At 50.0% G+C, this 18,494-nt stretch overlaps 1 protein-coding gene across 3 annotated transcripts in view; it reads right to left on the minus strand.

Moving 5' to 3' along the window:
* LOC130204222 (nck-associated protein 5-like) overlaps positions 1-18,494 on the minus strand; it is a 99,819-nt gene that overhangs the window by 62,082 nt on the left and 19,243 nt on the right. For all 3 annotated transcript variants that reach the window (XM_056430768.1, XM_056430772.1, XM_056430774.1), the window contains exon 3: positions 3,329-3,402. In XM_056430768.1, the coding sequence (XP_056286743.1) occupies positions 3,329-3,402 (74 nt within the window). The remainder of the gene's footprint in view (positions 1-3,328; positions 3,403-18,494) is intronic.

Raw genomic sequence — 18,494 nt, forward strand, 5'->3', positions numbered from 1 at the left:
GTGAAACCACCAACAAAATGTGTTGATTACGACAGCGAGCGGCTAGAACCGGTACGTAAGAGTAGTAGACAGCTGCTTAGCTTTACGCTTGACCTTGAACGCACCAGAAAAGAAGCATGCTCGAGTGATATGTGGAGGAGGAGGAGGGGGGGCTGGGGGCTCTTAGTGTGCATGGGAATGCAGCCGCCGAACGACCTTGGGGGAGCATCAGTAAAAAGTGTCATTAACCCTGTTCGATTAACCCTTTCCTCTCATAAGCTCCATAAAACTGATGCATGTATTTTCACCCGAGTCGGGACTTTTTCCTTTTTTTTTCTCCAGGCGCATGAATCAGGAGCGCTCTGCCAGCGAGCGAGCGAATCTTCGCCCGGATAAAGACGTGGACTCGCGTCGCCTCCTCCGCTAGTCGGCTCGTCAGGTTAGCTCCATGCTAACAAGCCGACTAGATGGTAGCTGAAACCCTCCCACTGATTCTCACCCCGCGCCCGGAAGGTTTTCACGTATTGATTTATTTACCTTTGAGATATCACAGTCTGGACTCCCGGGCCGTAAAGTGACCTCTAATGGATGGATTAGGGCGAAGCTATTCACTTTCGGAACACAAATACACTGCAATAGATCTCCTCGAAGCTTAGTGTGATCAAATTATTGCATTAGACCGGTCAACTTATCCAATTAAAGTTGTAAAATGCACGACCCCTTCGCTTGGGGGAGCGAGTGAGGGTCCGCCTCCTCATCCACGGAGCCACATCCTCCAGCCAGGGGGATGACAGCCTTTCATCTGGCGCAGACCGCCGGCAGCACACAGGCGTCTTTGAGGCCCGATACGCCTCGTAGAGACATCAGCGAGGTCCACATTGCGAGGACATTTTCCTCCGTCAGTGTTCCACTAACTGGCAAATTTAGGGGAGCACTGAAAGTCCCTCAAAGCGCTTTTAGAGACTTTATTTTTTTGAAGTCGTAAAACTTGTGCAAAGGAATAAATTGTTGAGCGGTTACAGGACCAAACTAGTCAAGTTATCGGTGGTAAATTCACCTCCACAAAGAAAGTCCCATTAGCTTTAATCCCTCTGACCGGCGCTCATCTCATCTGACCTCCACTGCCGGCCGCCTCCGAAGCCGCCGTTTCTCTCCCAACATGACAAATGGCTTATTGATCGGCAGATGCCGTTGCTAATGTCCTTTTCGACTCAGGGGCTGCAGCTGCGGACGCCTGCTCCACGCAACCTGTCCAATAAAGGCCCCGTGCATCCCCCGGCCTCCCCTCCCCCACCGCCCTCCAAGGTGTGGAAGTGGATCACAGACGACGACCATCTGCTTCGGCAGACAGGTGAGGCCGACGCCGGACACGCTCAACCCGCGGGAGGAAGATCCGGGGAAGCATCGGCACAGTGACAGATCAAGAGGATGAGAATCTAATCCACATTGTTTTGATCCACGGGGGAGATTACACGGCGCCCCGACACAGCAGCCCGTCAGAGCGAGGTCGTGCAAACTAACTCTCCCGCTGCAGAACATCCATATGTCCCGCCTACACACGTCTGTCACTCAGCACACGCCTGTCAGAAACAATATTTTTCATAAACGTGCAGCTGTGTGCGCCGATAACGACATCGAAGACACTTCATCATACTTAAACGGCCGCAAACAAAAAAACTGTGAATAACTGGAAACCCCGGGGTTTCCGCGCCCGACTGTACGCCGCAGCCAACGCTGCCAAGTTGGGATTGCCTCCGTCTGATGTTGACACTGCGCCGCTGAGCTTTTGTTTCCGTCTGTCAAGGACGCCGCGGTGGCATTGAAGAGAGAGGGGAGCGGCGGAGCCCGGCCGGCGTCCCGCTGGGGTTTTGTGCTCCATCGAGCAGCGAGGCTGCGACTGAAGTGTGCGCGGGGTGCTCAGGGTGCAGCAGATGCTTCTGACAGACCATCAAAAACAGAAAAAAATAACTATCTTCATGTCTTCACGTTATTAAAAAGGCCTTGGAGAGTCCACGCAGCATTCTTTTCAGGCCCAGAAGCTCCTTTTTTAATGAGGATGCAGCACACAGATAGATGCACGTTCGACTGATACTCGACGTCTCATTAGTAACTTCCGAAATGCCGTCCGGTTTCAAGAAGAAGTCATGATTGTCAAATGTGTGTCCTTCACCAGTGTGAAACTACCCCATAAAGAGACATGAATGCAGTGGGTCACTGGGTCAGGGCGAAGGGATGCAGGGAACCAGAGGAATGTACGGGCTTCTCTTTCTCCCGCTGACGGATTGATGGGCCCCATATTCTGAGGGCTGGAGGGGCGCATCCACAGCATCGTGAGACGCTGCTTAATAAGGGGGAAAGGGGGCGGGGCTTTACTTGACTCTCTGTCTATGTTTTAGGCCGAACAAAAGCCTTTGTGAAGTCATTTATCACTGTCCACACTCTCTGAATTGAACAAAATTGAGGACAAATCCTTCCTGGTGGCGTGTTTTTTCTGAAGAGTGAGGGATCTGCAAAGCACCGTGGATGCGAGCCGGTTTCTCCACAGCGGCTCGGTGGCTGCGTCTCATCTGCGGTCTCCGTGTTTAGCGCTCGATGGGCTCCTGAGTGAATCCAGGGCTACGACAGACACTCCGATCAACAGGAGTCACTGCAAGTTCATGGCCTGGAAACCACTTGGTGCTCTGTTCCCAAACAGAGGCCGGTCCCCCCACGGACACGCTGGCCTCTCTAAGTGGCCATTAGGTCACTCCGGGTGTCACCAAAGATGGCTCCCCTTATAAAGAGGGGTGAGGATGACATAGAGGGGAGGGTCATTCCTTTACACACCACTTCCTTTATTAAAGGGCTGCCCTGGCCTAGTAAAGGGGAGGGTCAGTGGTCATCCACCCCCCACCCTGAGACCCCTTTACCCTGGTGTCCAGCCCCCCCCAGACCCTCTCTGCTCACTCACGGGGAAAATTACTTTGAGTCCGGGGAATACAGCTCCATTGAGATGGAGAGAGGGTCGCACAAAAGAGGGTGAAGTAAAAAATAAAATAAATGGCTGGAAGGGCGAGAAGGATAGGAGCACGGAGGGGACAAGGTCATTAGATTGGCATCTCCATAAGCTCCTCGTTCCCATTGTGTTGGGCAAAATGTGCTCCTGGAGGACCTCCATGAGAAATGCCCCCCGTCAACCCCACACTGGGCCCAGAGCCTCCCCTTTGTCCGGCACGTTTTATTGTGAAAGCATCTCTCAAGACCGGCGTACAAAGCTTGTCTCCCGGCTCCAAGCCACGCAGCATTGTTCTGCCGCCCGCGGGTCGGGACCGGACCCGTCAATAAAACATCTGCCCGAGGAGCCTCTTACCTCCGGACATGTCGCCGCTCCTCGTCCAGCTGTTTGAGGAGCTCGTCGATGCACTTGTTGGCGTCCGTGTATTCCTGCCGGGGGAAGAGATGAGAGAAGACGAACGTGAACAATGGGAGTCAGAGACTGAACACGGGTTCAACTCAACGCGGGTCCGCCCGGTGCATTTCCTCCACTCTTGTTTTCATAGAACAGAAGTGCTTTAAAAAAATAAAAGAAGGTGAGATTAATCAGTGCGATCTCTCTCTCTTTTCTCGCCCGCCGTGTAACTCCAGAAGCTGCTCTCGAGCCCAGCTGTGCGATGTCAGCTGGGAATAGCCCACACCCTAAAAAAAAAAGCGCTGCGACTGAGTTACAGCGTGCACCGAATGAGCCAACGCTAAGAGCAGAATGAAAAAAGAGAAAAAAAAACATGTCAGGATTTCTTGGCTACGGCCTAATGATTTGTCTTTTCGCGGTCGGACTACATAAAGCAGAAGGTGTGTGGGGGGGGGAGTGCGACTAAGAAACAGGCCACAGAGGCACCTCAAGCATCTGGGTTCTCAGGTATTTGAGGTCTACCTACTCGTCCATAACGCAGCCGGTTGAGACTCGACGCTGTCGGATCAGTGAGATCTGCGTCCCAGACTAATGAATTAGACGTTAGCTCGACAGCTCGAGCGGTTATCTCGCTGGGACAGATGCTCTCCATTGATTTCTAGACAGTGTGGTCATGTGCCCGCAGTGTAATTGAATAACGGGGATTCCCATGAAGAGGTCACCAGTCCTGGAATCTCAAAATAAAAATAAAACCTTCCCTCGTATCTATTCTGCTCTGCGTCTCCGTTGTAATCTCAGTTGTCCAATTAGTCGGCGTCAAAGATAAATAAAGTCAGTCCGTGAAACACAAACAGATTCTTTTAGAGAAAGAAAAAAAACTACTTTTGAAACCACGGGAAATCAAATCAGCAACACGCAGCCTGCAGCGTCTTTAGCGAGGACCCCCTGCGGTCACGCCGTGAGCGTCAAACATCAGCATGTGAGGAGACGGCAGTCGGGTCCGTGTGGAGATGCGTCTGCGGATAGGGGCGAGGGCAAATAACAGGAACAGTTATCATATAAAGCAATCAGCATCACACAAACAACAGCCTCTCCACACAGACATTCACAGGTCACTGTGTACCTGAAAGCTCAGGGATTCCTAATTATTTGCCGAAGACAGATTCTGACTTAAAGTGCGTCTGCCATCACCGCGTGAGCTTTCTTTGACCTGTGGCCATGAGGACAGGTATTTAGTCCCTCCCACTTCTCAAGCAATCATCGGCCTTAATCTCACATGAGGCCGCCACTCGAAGGAACCCATCACCACCGGCTCCCCCCGCCCTCCCCTCTCCCCCGATGCCAGCTGACCGTGGCAGAGCGGCCGGTCGAGGGCAAAACAGATCGATTCCGGTCAAAACTTCTCCACTGTTCTAATCCTCTCATCGTCATCGTTATTTTTCTTTCGCGTTTGGGAAGCCACCGGTGGCCCGGCGGCCATCTGCTCGTCTCGAGGGCCACTCACGACTCACGCTGCACGGCCATTAGCGCTCAGCGAAGCTCCTAAAGTTAAATGTGCAGCAGTTAATCAATAGCAGGGGGAGAAAAAACACAGCAGATCCCTCTCTGGATGCTTTAAAACAAAGTTGTCCTAACTTGGCAGATGGATGGGATGAAGCAGAGAAGTGTTAGCGTTCGACCTCGTGCATTTTCAAATACAGAAGCACGCTTCTTTCTCAATTCAGACCCGAGAAGAAAGAAAAACCAAAAGCAGTCTGGGAGTGAAATGTCCGTCTCTGAAAGACCATTAGCAACACGATCCCACAATGAGCGCGGCTACCTCACAAAGGGGGACCTTTTCGTGAGAGTCTGGGTGGGTGGGGGGAGGAATATTTACAGGCCACATCAAACGCAAAGCGAGAGCCGCCCGAGTCGGTGTTGTCATCGAGTGGACCCTCTCCCCTCATGACAGGCCGCGGGGATAATCCTCAGCGCACATGAAGGAATGCAGAGAATGCAGCGTCGTCAAGCGGCGCGAGGAGGCGGACGAAAATTTACCGACTTGAGACTTTATCGGAGGCGTGTTTCTAACGGATCCTCACGCCGGTTCAAACGCTCATAAAGATTGCGTAATCGCCTCCAGAAGTACACTAAATCAAAAAAAGAGCTTTTTTTGTTTAAACAAGATGTGCAGACCCTCAGGAGCCTGCTGGATTCATATTTTATGTTTCACGAATTCAAGATGCTAAAGAACTGGAGTCGATTCGTCATTTTTTATCATTTAAAAACTCGTATTTGACACCATGTGTTTCTATATATTTGCAGTTGCGGCTCAGCTGCGGTCGACCTGGCAGGTAATGTGTTTGCAGGAGTTGCTCTATGACCACAGCTCCTCGGATGTTTACTCATGTGTGTGAGAGCGTTTGATAAGGAGACAGATCCACCCCCCTAACCCCCTCCTCCCTCACCTCCTGATTCCTCCTCACATCCAGTCCCTTCCAATGCTCCGTGTGCCTTTATGACATTTTAAAACCGTCCCCCCACTGCTTTGCCACTGAGGATGAGGGGGGCGGGGAGAAGAAAAATTAAGATACACTTCTGTTAAAATCCACACAAACAGACCGTCTGACTGACACACAAACCAAATGCAATCTGTTTAAGATCAGCGGGCCAGATTTCTTCAGTAATAAAACATCAGATGCATTTTTCATCCGCATGAGGCCGACTGGCACGCTTTGCTCTTTCACACATTCTTGAAGATTAAGAGGGACGGAATCACATTCTCGACGGCGTCTGGTTCTTATAGAGTTCTCTTTGGAGTCGACTGAAGGGAAAGAAAAGAACAAATAAACCTGCGGGGAGATAAAACTGTGACCCGCCAGCGTCGGGGTCAGGCTGCGTCCCTCGCCACATTGATGTGTCTGAACATCAGAGGCTGGCGTCACAGATAGGACACCTCGGAGAGCTCTGGGGGTCAGGGCCCCGCCGAAGACAAGGTCACGACCTCTACCTGCACGACCCTCAACCCATCGCCGCTTGCCACGAATGTTTTGCACATGAGAAACCCCCCTGAGAGTCCTGAGCTGCAGGTTTGACAGCGAGGGGAAGCTCCTGCGTGTCATAGGTTATTCAATTCAATTCAGTTTATTTTTATAGCCCAATTTCACAAATTACAAATTTGTCTCGGAGTGCTTTACAATCTGTACACATAGACATCCCTGCCCCAAAACCTCACATCGGATCAGGAAAAACTCCCAAATAACCCTTCAGGGAGAAAAAAAGGAAGAAACCTTCAGGAGAGAACAGAGGAGGATCCCTCTCCTAGGATGGACAGGTGCAATAGATGTCATGTGACCAGAAGGACAGATTAGAGTTAAAATACATTCAATGAATATGACAGAGTGTATGAATAGTTCATAGTTGGCATATTCCACGATGGAGACCTCCACGATCCATCAGGCAGATGGCGGTGGGGAGGAGGAGTGGGCGGAGTCTCAACAGGACAGTGGCGTAGTCGGTAGCAGGAATTCCACGACCCAGACCTCGATGATCCATCAGCAGATAGGATCTATGTCGTCTCATAGGGTCCGATGACCCCATGAGACGTGAAGTCAAAAGGACTCCGGGGAGAAAGCAGAGTTAGTAACGTGTGATTGAGATGAAAATTCATCCCGAAGGAGAGAAAAAAAAGAGGAGATAGGTGCTCAGTGCACATAATTATGCAAATAGTCGGTTTTATTTATGTGTGTATTTCTTTTTACGGCGCGCTAGAATTATGACGGTGACTCTTCAGACTGTCGGGGATGCGTCGCATCTGATACGACTGTTGGTCTTGGCCTCCGGCCAAAGATACGACCGGGTTTGCAGCCAAATACTCCAAAGTGTGTGTGTGTGTGTGTTCACATCGTGAGCGAAGATGTACATGCGGCAAAATGTAATCAGCGTCAATGAAAACCTGTATGCCAATGTAATTCAAGATGACTGTGATGCTATCGCAGCGGGGGGGTAATGAAATAACCAGCATGACTAATGGTCCGGACCTCTAGAACCCTGCCCCCGCTCGGCGGCGGGCTCGGTTGCATTCATTAGTCTTATCAGCGTGTTCTGGGTCTCGGTGCAGAGGTCGTTACTCACATCCCAGAGACCTGGTGTCGCCATATCAGGCCCGGCCATCGAGCTCTCATATCCTCGGAGCCCGATAACGCGTCCGATAAGCTCTGCTTTTCATCAGAGGAGAGGGCAGCTACTCAGGTTAATACGCGTCATTTGTCAATCGGGGGGGGGGGGGGGAGACAGTGAGATCTGTGGCTTCGTGGCGCAGCTGATCCTGGACGTCCTCGTAAAGCTGCGGGGCTTGAAAAGAGCGACGGCCGGTTTCCTGCATCATAATGATTTGATGGATTCCTAGAAAGGGGAAAATGATGATTGATTAAAGCCAACAATCTTTCCCTGAGAGCTTCAGTGGCCGAACCCGAACCGTATCCTGAAGATTTCCGTTCTGGCAACAGCACACATCTCCCCCTCCCGATTAAAGCTGCACCTGTCTTGTTTATTTTTAGGATGGAGATGCATCTATAAACACATTGTCTTTCCTGTAGCTGCTCGGCAAAAATAAAAATCCACCTAACCACCAACAGTTCTGCGGGATTCAATACGTGCATCCTCTCCCCACGATCTCTACTCGTGGGGAGAGGATGTCGGCCATTGTATGAAAAAAACGTGGTGTGATTTCATGAAAATCCTCAGGATTACAGCTGCCTGAACATAACCACGGTGTCGTGACCATAACCACGATCTAGCCGTGTTGGCATTGAATGGTTTGCAGAATAATCTCTTAAATAATCCGATCCAGCTCTTGCTCACCTCAAAAAATAATTGAACCTTCACTCAAGTCAACGAAGCTGAATCTGAGCTCGGCCCCGTACCCAGGAGCTCCGTGGCTGCGGAGGCCGACACAGAAGCCTTATTGAGTGGAGGGCATCCGCGTAACACATGCCTCCAGTCAGCAGGATATTCTTCATCTGCCTACCGGCCTCCACTGGAGGAGAGTCGGGCGATATGGATTACGTGAGATACAAAGGGCCCGTTCATCATCCTAGGGAGAGCTCCAGCAGTTTGGGCTATCTGATGTACCTCCTCCAGCAGCACCTACGGGCCCGGCCCAGCCCCAAACATAAACACCTCGCCACCGTCAGGAATCCAAATCCCCCCGCAGATTATCTTTCCAAACATTGAGATAGGTCCAGCGCTCGTTGGGGTTCGACAGAGCGGGCCATTCATGCCTGTTGGGAACAGTGGCGGAGCTGTTTCCCCCGGTGGCTCTCACAGGGGAGGTAGCCGAGGGACCGAATACATCGGACCAGACGCCGCCGTTCACGTCTGGACAGAGCTACCTGTGTGGAAGGTACACGTCTGTAGGTGAAATACCTTTCAAAATAAAAGCTCCAACAAAATACAAAAATTGTACCGTCTCTCCCCTCTTTCTCTTTTTGCTCCCAGCCTCAGTTTTATATCTGCAAAAACACACATCGGGAGGAGCGGCGGGAGGAATGCTGCTTTCAAAACAAATACACACCCGCCGACGCCGATGTTTCCAGACAGACAGGATGGGAATCGAGGAAACGGGGATTGTACAGGTCTGCGGTGCGTGCCTCTGCCCAGATTATTTTACAAGCCTGGGGGGCTGCTGGGTTTTTATCATCATCTGGGGGCCAATAATGTGCAGGTGTACTTGGACAGGGAGGGCCGATTGGCGATGACAGAAATGAAAAGGAAAACCTGGACCTGGCAACCCTGGAGGAGCACAGGGGGAATAGAGAGGCTGCTGCGAGGGAGCGAGAGAACAAAGAAAAGGGAGGACACCGAAAATTGGATTGAGGATAAATCCTCATCGCTGTTGACAGACGAGGGAGGAGAGCCAAAGGATGTCAACCAACACGGGCCGTTGACTTCCCCGCAACCCACGAGCAAGAGCAGGACGGCGCTCATATGCGAGGGTTTAATTCAATTACCTAAATCAATATTATCCGTGAGCCCTTTTCTGGACGATGTCAACGCTTTAATCCAAACATCAGCGAGGGAACACAAAGAGCCCGGTGACAGGGCCCGATCGGAGCCGATACCGAGCAGATGCTGGCGGGGAGGAAGTCGGGCTTCTGTTTGTGCAGGCTTTGACGGACAGCCGCCGCACCTCACCGAGCCACGCTGCAGCTGAGAGAGAGAGAGGGACGATCGAGGAGCGGTGACCGAGCTCCTTCACGGGGAATTAGGCGCATTACGGACGGAGTAAAAAGGCCCTCAAGAGGATCCATTCAGCTTCATCGGCAGCGTGCAGCTCCTCTCATCGCGGTGTCATGGCTTCGTGTCGCCATCGTAGGGCTCGCTTCACACTTCACTTGGTTCCAGCTCAGTCGTTCCGGGGTTTCACTCGGATACCGTCGAAGTTCAAGCAACGGGAATCGAACCGATGACGTCGAGATGAAACCCTAAAACACGACAATCGCGTACATTTGGCTCGGCGACCTCCGGCTTCATCGCAGCCTCCACGCCGTTTAATCCAGACGGCTGATTTACTGACGGGCGCCCGCCTGCCCACCCGAGTCTGCCGAAAAGAAAAAAACCCAGGTGCCGGGCAGATGTCGTGGAGGCAGAAGCGTTGCATTCCTGCTGGATGAAAAAAGCATTAACGTCAGCGTGATGTTCTCCCCCCCCCCCCCGCCGTCGGGATGGGGGAGCGGAGACAGCAGCGCAGGCAAGCAACCGTAACCGGGGGGGAATGGTAATGTGACAAGAGGACGCGGTTTGTTTGCGCCGCGCTGACACCCCCCCCCAGAAAACCCCACCTGTGCCACTCATGCTTATCAGATCCCACATTTCCCCTCCGACCCGACAGCGGATCGAAAAGCAGAGCGGTGATTCGTTTCTCCGGGCGTAGGGGGGGGGAGGAAGGTGAGAAGATGGGGTTGTCGTGACTTTTGACCTCTCCTGCAGGACTCAGGGCAGGGATTATTTCTGTGGCGATGGAGAGGGGGTGAGGGGGGGGAGGGAAAGAGGGATGCACAGTCGATGGAGATGCCGAGTAGCTGACATTACACACTGCAGTAGCCCCGATGGTGTCAAGATAGGTACTCCCCCCCTCCCCCCTCCCCACTGCTGTAAATAAGAATGCCCTTAGTGAACTTCTCACAATGCCTTCTTTTGTGCATGTTCACTGGAGCCTCCATCTTAAATTGCCCTAATTTGCTTTGGGTAGAAACACGTCTGAGGAACACAGGTACAGAAAAAAGGCCGAACGGATATTATCAGCCGGAGCTGTGCAGGAAGATATGCATCTGTAAGCCCCGCCCCCCTTTTAAAGCGCCACGTTGTCATGTGAGAAAACACGCGTATTAATGCAGCTTTAGAGTTGCAAATAACAGACGACCTGAACACGGGATGTTTAAGTTACTTAGTGATTATATTTCAGGGCATTGGAGATCACCTGCAGTCCGACTCCGTTTCCCAGCTCATGTGAACAAAGACCTCTCAAGAGTCCAATAATTCAACATCATAAAATATTTAAATCGACCCTCGCTGCCTTCTGAAAGGCATTATCGGAGCGTGTGTCGGGGCTCTTTTTACAGTCAGCGCTCATCCAGGTTGGGGAGGAATGTTAATATGAATCCGGGGCCAACCGCATACTGTATTTACACAGTTAATGGCACTAAATCCTTGTTATCATCTCAAGTGGAGTCTTATTTTTAGCAGCCATATTTTGTTTTTATTTCTTCCAGATGGGAGCAGCTGGGGAAGAATTTGACATGCGTTTCTGTTTAAGCCTCTTCAACGGAGTGACATCAGCGGACTCGAGCACTCCCTTGTCACGGGATTGAAAAACAAATCTGAACCAGCGTGTCAAAGGTCTATCTGATAGACAAATTACATTTCCATCGTTATCATAAGCGAGTGTCCAAACGGGAGCCTCAATCCAGATATTTGTTTGCTTCGCGGATTTCATATCCTGAGACGTTTTTTGAGGTATTTTAGGATCAGAATGTGATAATTACGCCACTGTGGGAAAATGTCGCGGAGCGAGGACCCGCGTTTCCTCCGCTTAGGCCGGCTACCCGCTCCTACAATAACAACAGTGTTCCGTCATTATTATTTGTTTACTCGGCTAACCCTCTTTATCTGGGGCAGGCCCCCTTTTAGCCAAAGCTCTCGCATTCTCTGAACCCTCTGGAAGCCGTTTCTCAACCCGAGGGGCCTCCGGCGGGCCGGTTGAAGTGAGCAGCGGCTTCATTTTGAGGGGCTACGATAGCCCAACATGCCCCTGAAACACGTCCCGTGTGACAGGGGCATTTATGGAGGTGGAGATGAAACATATTTACTCAGTTTCAACAGATTCAAGGAATATTTCACTGTCCAAATGAGTATTCTCATGCAGAAAACATTGTTTTTTTCTGGCTTGGATCATCTCTGTTTTTAAATCGTGAGCTTCGAGCGTTTGGGGCGGAGACAACGGCGGCGTCTTTCAACTGGCTTTTTAACGGGGGAACAAATTTGAGTTTTCTGGATCTTTGTGCTGCCGCTCAGCAGCTGATACCTGATCACATTGTCGGAGGCCTGAAAGGGACTCGCCAGGAGAAGATGAATCGCTTTCACCGTCACCTCATCCAGCATTCTCTCAGAACCATTCTGCACATAATAAGGTCCATTTACAGTGAAACCTATCTCTGCAGATGCTTCCCATGGGCCCAGTGTACACATGCTGGCAGTAGAGGAAGTGGGTCAGGGGAGAAAGGCTTAATAATGCACTAATTCACAAGTTTGACTCGAGTCTCATACCCCCCCCCCCCCCCTCCTCAAGGCTCAGGCAGGAATGAGACAGAAAATCCAACCAGGAAATGCCTCCAAAATAAAGCTTGTTACTCTGTGAATGAACTGGAGGGTTGCGCTGCAATATTTAACTAAAGAGTACAGATGGACCGCTCTGTCCGGGCTGCTCTTCTGACTAATTTCCTGCAGATTGATGACGACCCCAAAGAAACGAACGTGATTAAATAATCATCGGACTCGTGTTTTGCTCCGCATAATTTCCCCGTGGAAGTCTCCAGCTCCTCCAGCTGTTGCGCCAGATGGATGTTTAGGTTGGGGCTCGATAGCCCGCTGGCTGCCACGGGCTCCCACAATAGCCCCTCAGTGACCACCGCGACCGCACACAAAGACAATCATTGACCACTGACACTGCAGAGGAGGGGGGTCAACCGGGCGCTGTGCAACGCATCCCTCATTCAATCCGGCTCACCTGAGGCTCAGCACGCCTCATAAAACCACAATCACGCCTCCGAACGTCTGAGAGGGATCCCGGGAAATCATTGAGCGCCGCGAGCACATCACCATAAAGTTTGAGTTATGGACCCATGAACGCCACGCAGATCATATAATCTCTTTAGAAAGTGACTGAGACTCAATCATGTGAGCGGCTCCAGCCGGCCGGATGACTCCCGCGGACCGATGTTACTACATGCAGATGATATTGATTCTGCTCATGGATCTTTTGTACCAACAGCCGGACGTTTTATGACAAAGAGCCGAGAATCCGAAATGACTTATTAGCGCCCGTCTGGAGAATCAATGGGTGCTAGTAAAAGGCAAGAATGCAAAACACACCAAAGTGCATCATGTCGTGTATTCTTGTGGATTTCGTACTCTTTCCTTGGAGGACGACGCCAAAAGGACTTTTTTTTTTGCGGCGCGTAATTGGATCTTTAGGAAATGTCCAATCTTTCTTTTTAATGCCGCGCCATCAAACGGCTCCTGCATGAATGTCCCTCTAATCGCCGTAATGGTGGCGCCCTGCGCCTCCCGTTGATACTTGGCATTTGAGATAGCGCTCCAAAGCCCCTGCGATGGCACAATTAAATACCGTGTGGAAAATGCAAATTGCTCGCTTGATGTCTCACCGGCGGGCCGGATTGTGAAATGTTAGCAGGCGGGGAGAAAAAAGATCAACGCGGTCACCGACGGCGCCCGACGGCACCGACTCCTCGAGACAGTGGGAGTGGCGTGGAGACTGCGAGGCGGTGGTGGCGAGCTGGACCTCGACTCGTTAGCCACGTCGGAGGAGATCCGGTTCCCTGCAGGCAACACCTTATTATAACGCTGAAGCCAGGCAGATATCGCCTCGCACTATGAGAATAACCACCGGATTAAAGCCATCTTCTCACCACCGGCCACCAGAAGGCTTCACGTGAACTCTACCCAGCGATATTACACCGCATAGCCAACAGTCCTCCAGGTGACACCTCACGCAGCCGGCCAGGTGATCTTTTGTCTGGAGGGGAGATGATGACTCCCAGTGTGCACACTGCGAGAGAGAACCAGAAGGGATGGCAAACAGAGTTTAAAACCAAACACACAACAACAACAAAAAGCCGACAATGAAAGCCAGCTGTGCTGCAGGCTCGTCCCCAGCATGTGGACAACACACAGGAGCACTATTGTGTTGTGGAGCCGCTCGGCTGCAGGGAGCCGACAGGCCCTTTAGAGCTGCAGCGCCGTCTGTACTGCAGGCTGTCGACAAGAGGAAGAACACAGGGGAGCAGAGGGCGCTGGGCTGGTCAGCTGGAGCACCTGGTGCTACACACAAAGACACACACACACATCACAGCCATATGAGGTGACCACATGGTAGCACATGTTAAGGGTGAGTATTTGCTCACACGTGAACAAGAGCTGATACCGTATTTAAGTCGACACACACACGTACACACTGGGGGTCATGTTTTTAGATTTATTTAATTCCAAATGGAACTGATGTCATGTTATTTAAGTTTCAGGCACAAACATATCATCTAATCCATTTTCTCGTTGTGTAGTGTTGTAGCCACTGCAGTGGGTTGGCAGCTTCGAGGATTAATTCACTTTACATTTTACAGACTCCACCCAAACTGCTCCGGAAGAGCAATTGGGCAACGGCGCCCGGGCAGATCCTCCACCTCTCATATATAAACACGCGTGATGAATATTTAGCAATCGGTGAAACCGGATCACTCGCCTCCTTTGAAATTCAATTCAATTCAGTTTATTTGTATAGCCCAATTTCACAAATTACAAATTTGTCTCGGAGTGCTTTACAATCTGAACACATAGACATCCCTGCCCCAAAACCTCACATCGGACCAGGAAAAACTCCCAAATAACCCTTCAGGGGGAAAAAAGGGAAGAAACCTGCAGGAGAGCAACAGAGGAGGATCCCTCTCCAGGATGGACAGAACAATAGATGTCATGTGTACAGAAGGACAGATTTAGAGTGAAAATACATTCAATGAATGTGACAGAGTGTATGAATAGTTCATAGTCGGCATATTCCACGATGGAGACCTCCACGATCCATCAGGCAGATAGGATCTATGTCGTCTCATAGGGTCCGATGACCCCATGAGACGTGAAGTCAAAAGGACTCCGGGGAGAAAGCAGAGTTAGTAACGTGTGATTGAGAGATGAACATTCATCACTAAGGAGAGAAAAAAGAGGAGATAGGTACTCAGTGCATCCTAAAACGTCCCCCGGCAGCTATAAGCCTATAGCAGCATATCAAGGGGCTGGACCAGGTGAACCTGATTCAGCCCTAACTATAAGCTCTGTCAAAGAGGAAAGTCTTAAGTCTACTCTTAAATGAGGTGACATTTTACAGACTCCACCCAAACTGCTCCGGAAGAGCAATTGGGCAACAGCGCCCGGGCAGATCCTCCACCTCTCATATATAAACACGCGTGATGAATATTGAGCAATAGGTGAAACCGGATCACTCGCCTCCTTTGAAATCAACCGCAACACTTAATTACAACCCTTCCCGGATGATTGATCCTTTAACAATCGAGCAACCTTCCCCAAACCGATGCTGCGGCGCATTCACCCGTAAAACACCAACATGACTTGGATATTTCTCCTTCTCCGGAAGTGAGTTGTGCGGCGTGTCGGTCGGGGGCGTCGGGGAAGATAATCCATGCAAAGCTCCGGAGCTGAATCTCGACTGTTGAAAGCCAATAAGGCGCTATCGAAATGAGGGCAGAGTTAATTAATCATCTCGGCTTCCTTTTCATGGCCCTCCCATGGCTGTCCCGGGGGCTTGTGCCAGTGTGTTTAGCGCATGTGTGTGTGTGTGTGTGTGTGTGTGTGTGTGTGTGTGTGTGTGTGTGTGTGTGTGTGTGTGTGTGTGTGTGTGTGCGCGAGCCAGTGAAAGCAGGAGGGTGGTGCAGGTTGCAGCTGGGGGATATTAGCATAAAGTAATGTGAGCCAGCAGACTGCTGAGCTCCTGCAGGCCTGATGCAGGGAAACAGGAAACTACTGACACCTGCTTTGTTCACTGACAACTGACACTTAAAAGACCCTGAAAAACTACATCAGTGTCTGCATTAAAACAACAACAACAAACAGACAGAAACGCTGCGGCATGCACCGACAGGCTCAACCGAGGATGGAAAATTAATAAAAAAATGAAAATAACTCCAGATAATTAATACTTTTCCTTAATTAGCATTCGCGTGTTGCAGCTGCGAAACGCTCGCCTCTCGCTCGTGTTCATTATCCTCCATGACAGACACTTGATATTTCACACACTTGTGAATCATCGTGTTCAATTCAATTCAATTCAGTTTATTTGTATACCGTATTTTTTGCACTATAGGGCGCACTTAAAAGCCTTTAATTTTCTCAAAAAACGACAGTGCGCCTTATAATCCGAAGCGCCGTATATATGGATTAATTCTGGTTTTGTTTACTGACCTCTAAGCGATTTTGTGTGGTACAAGGCGCTCACGGCGCTAAGTCAAAATGTTTTAGTACGACTTTGGTAAACTACAAAGCCGCACCGCTTGCAGCATTACGGCTACCGTAGCCAGGAGCGTCGCGGAGTAATACATACTGTAGCGACCCTGGGTCAGGAACGCTACGAGACGTAGATGGCTTATAGGGTGTTTATTCAAGGAACATAGAACAAGCTACTGTTGCGACAACAAACCGCTGTGAAACCTCCAAACCAGCTTCACGTCTGCTCCGGGTCATAGCTCTGCTCCGAACGGCGTAACACAACAACACACACACAACAACATCACTCGCTGTCCAATCACAGACACGCCTCACAGCTACCAGCTCGTGAGACGTTCACTTACATCCGGACATAACATTTCCCTCAGTCCGTTACAATACTGTGCTTCACCATAATATTACAGTGTGTGTATAAGGATCCCAAAATACAACTGAATAAGGTTGGTAGTTATTGTGAATACGCTCATTAACGTTTGAATAATGTTGAGAATTATTGTGAACGCGTTTAATAAAGTTTGATCGACTGACTTATCTGACTGTTTTTTTCCCGCTTAATGCGCCTTATAGTCCGGTGCGCTTTATATATGAAAAAAGATCGAAAATAGACCATTCATTGACAGTGCGCCTTATAATCTAGTGCGCCCTATAGTGCAAAAAATACGGTAGCCCAATTTCACAAATTACAAATTTGTCTCGGAGTGCTTTACAATCTGTACACATAGACATCCCTGCCCCAAAACCTCACATCGGACCAGGAAAAACTCCCAAATAACCCTTCAGGGGGAAAAAAAGAGAAGAAACCTTCAGGAGAGCAACAGAGGAGGATCCCTCTCCAGGATGGACAGGTGCAATAGATGTAATGTGTACAGAAGGACAGATTTAGAGTTTAAATACATTCAATGAATATGACAGAGTGTATGAATAGTTCATAGTAGGCATATTCCACGATGGAGACCTCCACGATCCATCAGGCAGATGGAGGTAGAGAGGAGTGGGCGGAGTCTCAACAGTGGGCGGAGTCTCAACAGGGCAGTGGCGTAGTTGGTAGCAGGAATTCCACGACCCAGACCTCGATGATCCATCAGCAGATAGGATCTATGCCGTCTCATAGGGTCCGATGACCCCATGAGACGTGAAGTCAAAAGGACTCCGGGGAGAAAGCAGAGTTAGTAATGTGTGATGGAGAGATGAAAATTCATCCCTAAGGAGAGAAAAAAAGAGGAGAGAGGTGCTCAGTGCATCCTAAACGTCCCCCGGCAGCTATTCAATTCAATTCAGTTTATTTGTATAGCCCAATTTCACAAATTACTAATTTGTCTCGGAGTGCTTTACAATCTGTACACATAGACATCCCTGCTCCAAAACCTCACATCGGATCAGGAAAAACTCCCAAATAACCCTTCAGGGGGAAAAAAGGGAAGAAACCTTCAGGAGAGCAACAGAGGAGGATCCCTCTCCAGGATGGACAGAACAATAGATGTAATGTGTACAGAAGGACAGATTTATAGTTAAAATACATTCAATGAATATGACAGAGTGTATGAATAGTTGGTAGTCGGCATATTCCACGATGGAGACCTCCACGATCCATCAGGCAGATGGCGGTAGAGAGGCGGAGTGGGCGGAGTCTCAGCAGTGGGCGGAGTCTCAACAGGACAGTGGCGTAGTCAGGAGCAGGAATTCCACGACCCAGACCTCGATGATCCATCAGCAGATAGGATCTATGCCGTCTCATAGGGTCCGATGACCCCATGAGACGTGAAGTCAAAAGGACTCCGGGGAGAAAGCAGAGTTAGTAACGTGTGATTGAGATTTGAAAATTCATCCATAAGGAGAGAAAAGAGGAGATAGGTGCTCAGTGCATCCTAAACGTCCCCCGGCAGCTATAAGCCTATAGCAGCATATCCAGGGGCTGGACCAGGGCAAACCTGATTCAGCCCTAACTATAAGCTCTGTCAAAGAGGAAAGTCTTCAGTCTACTCTTAAACGAGGTGACTGTGTCTGCCTCCCGGACTGAAATTGGAAGCTGGTTCCATAAAAGAGGAGCTTGATAACTAAAGGCTCTGGCTCCCATTCTACTTTTTAAGACTCTAGGAACTACAAGTAGTCCCGCATTTAGTGAGCGTAGCTCTCTAGTGGGGCAATATGGTACTACAAGCTCCTTAGGATATGATGGTGCATCACCAATCAAGGCTTTGTACGTTAAGAGAAGAATTTTAAAAGTGATTCTTGAGTTTACTGGGAGCCAGTGCAGAGCAGCTAGTGCAGGAGTGATGTGATCTCTTTTCTTAGTTTTAGTGAGAACACGAGCTGCAGCATTCTGGATCAACTGGAGGGA

The sequence above is a fragment of the Pseudoliparis swirei genome, chromosome 14 (assembly GCF_029220125.1).
Source record: "Pseudoliparis swirei isolate HS2019 ecotype Mariana Trench chromosome 14, NWPU_hadal_v1, whole genome shotgun sequence".
Lineage (NCBI taxonomy): Eukaryota > Metazoa > Chordata > Actinopteri > Perciformes > Liparidae > Pseudoliparis > Pseudoliparis swirei.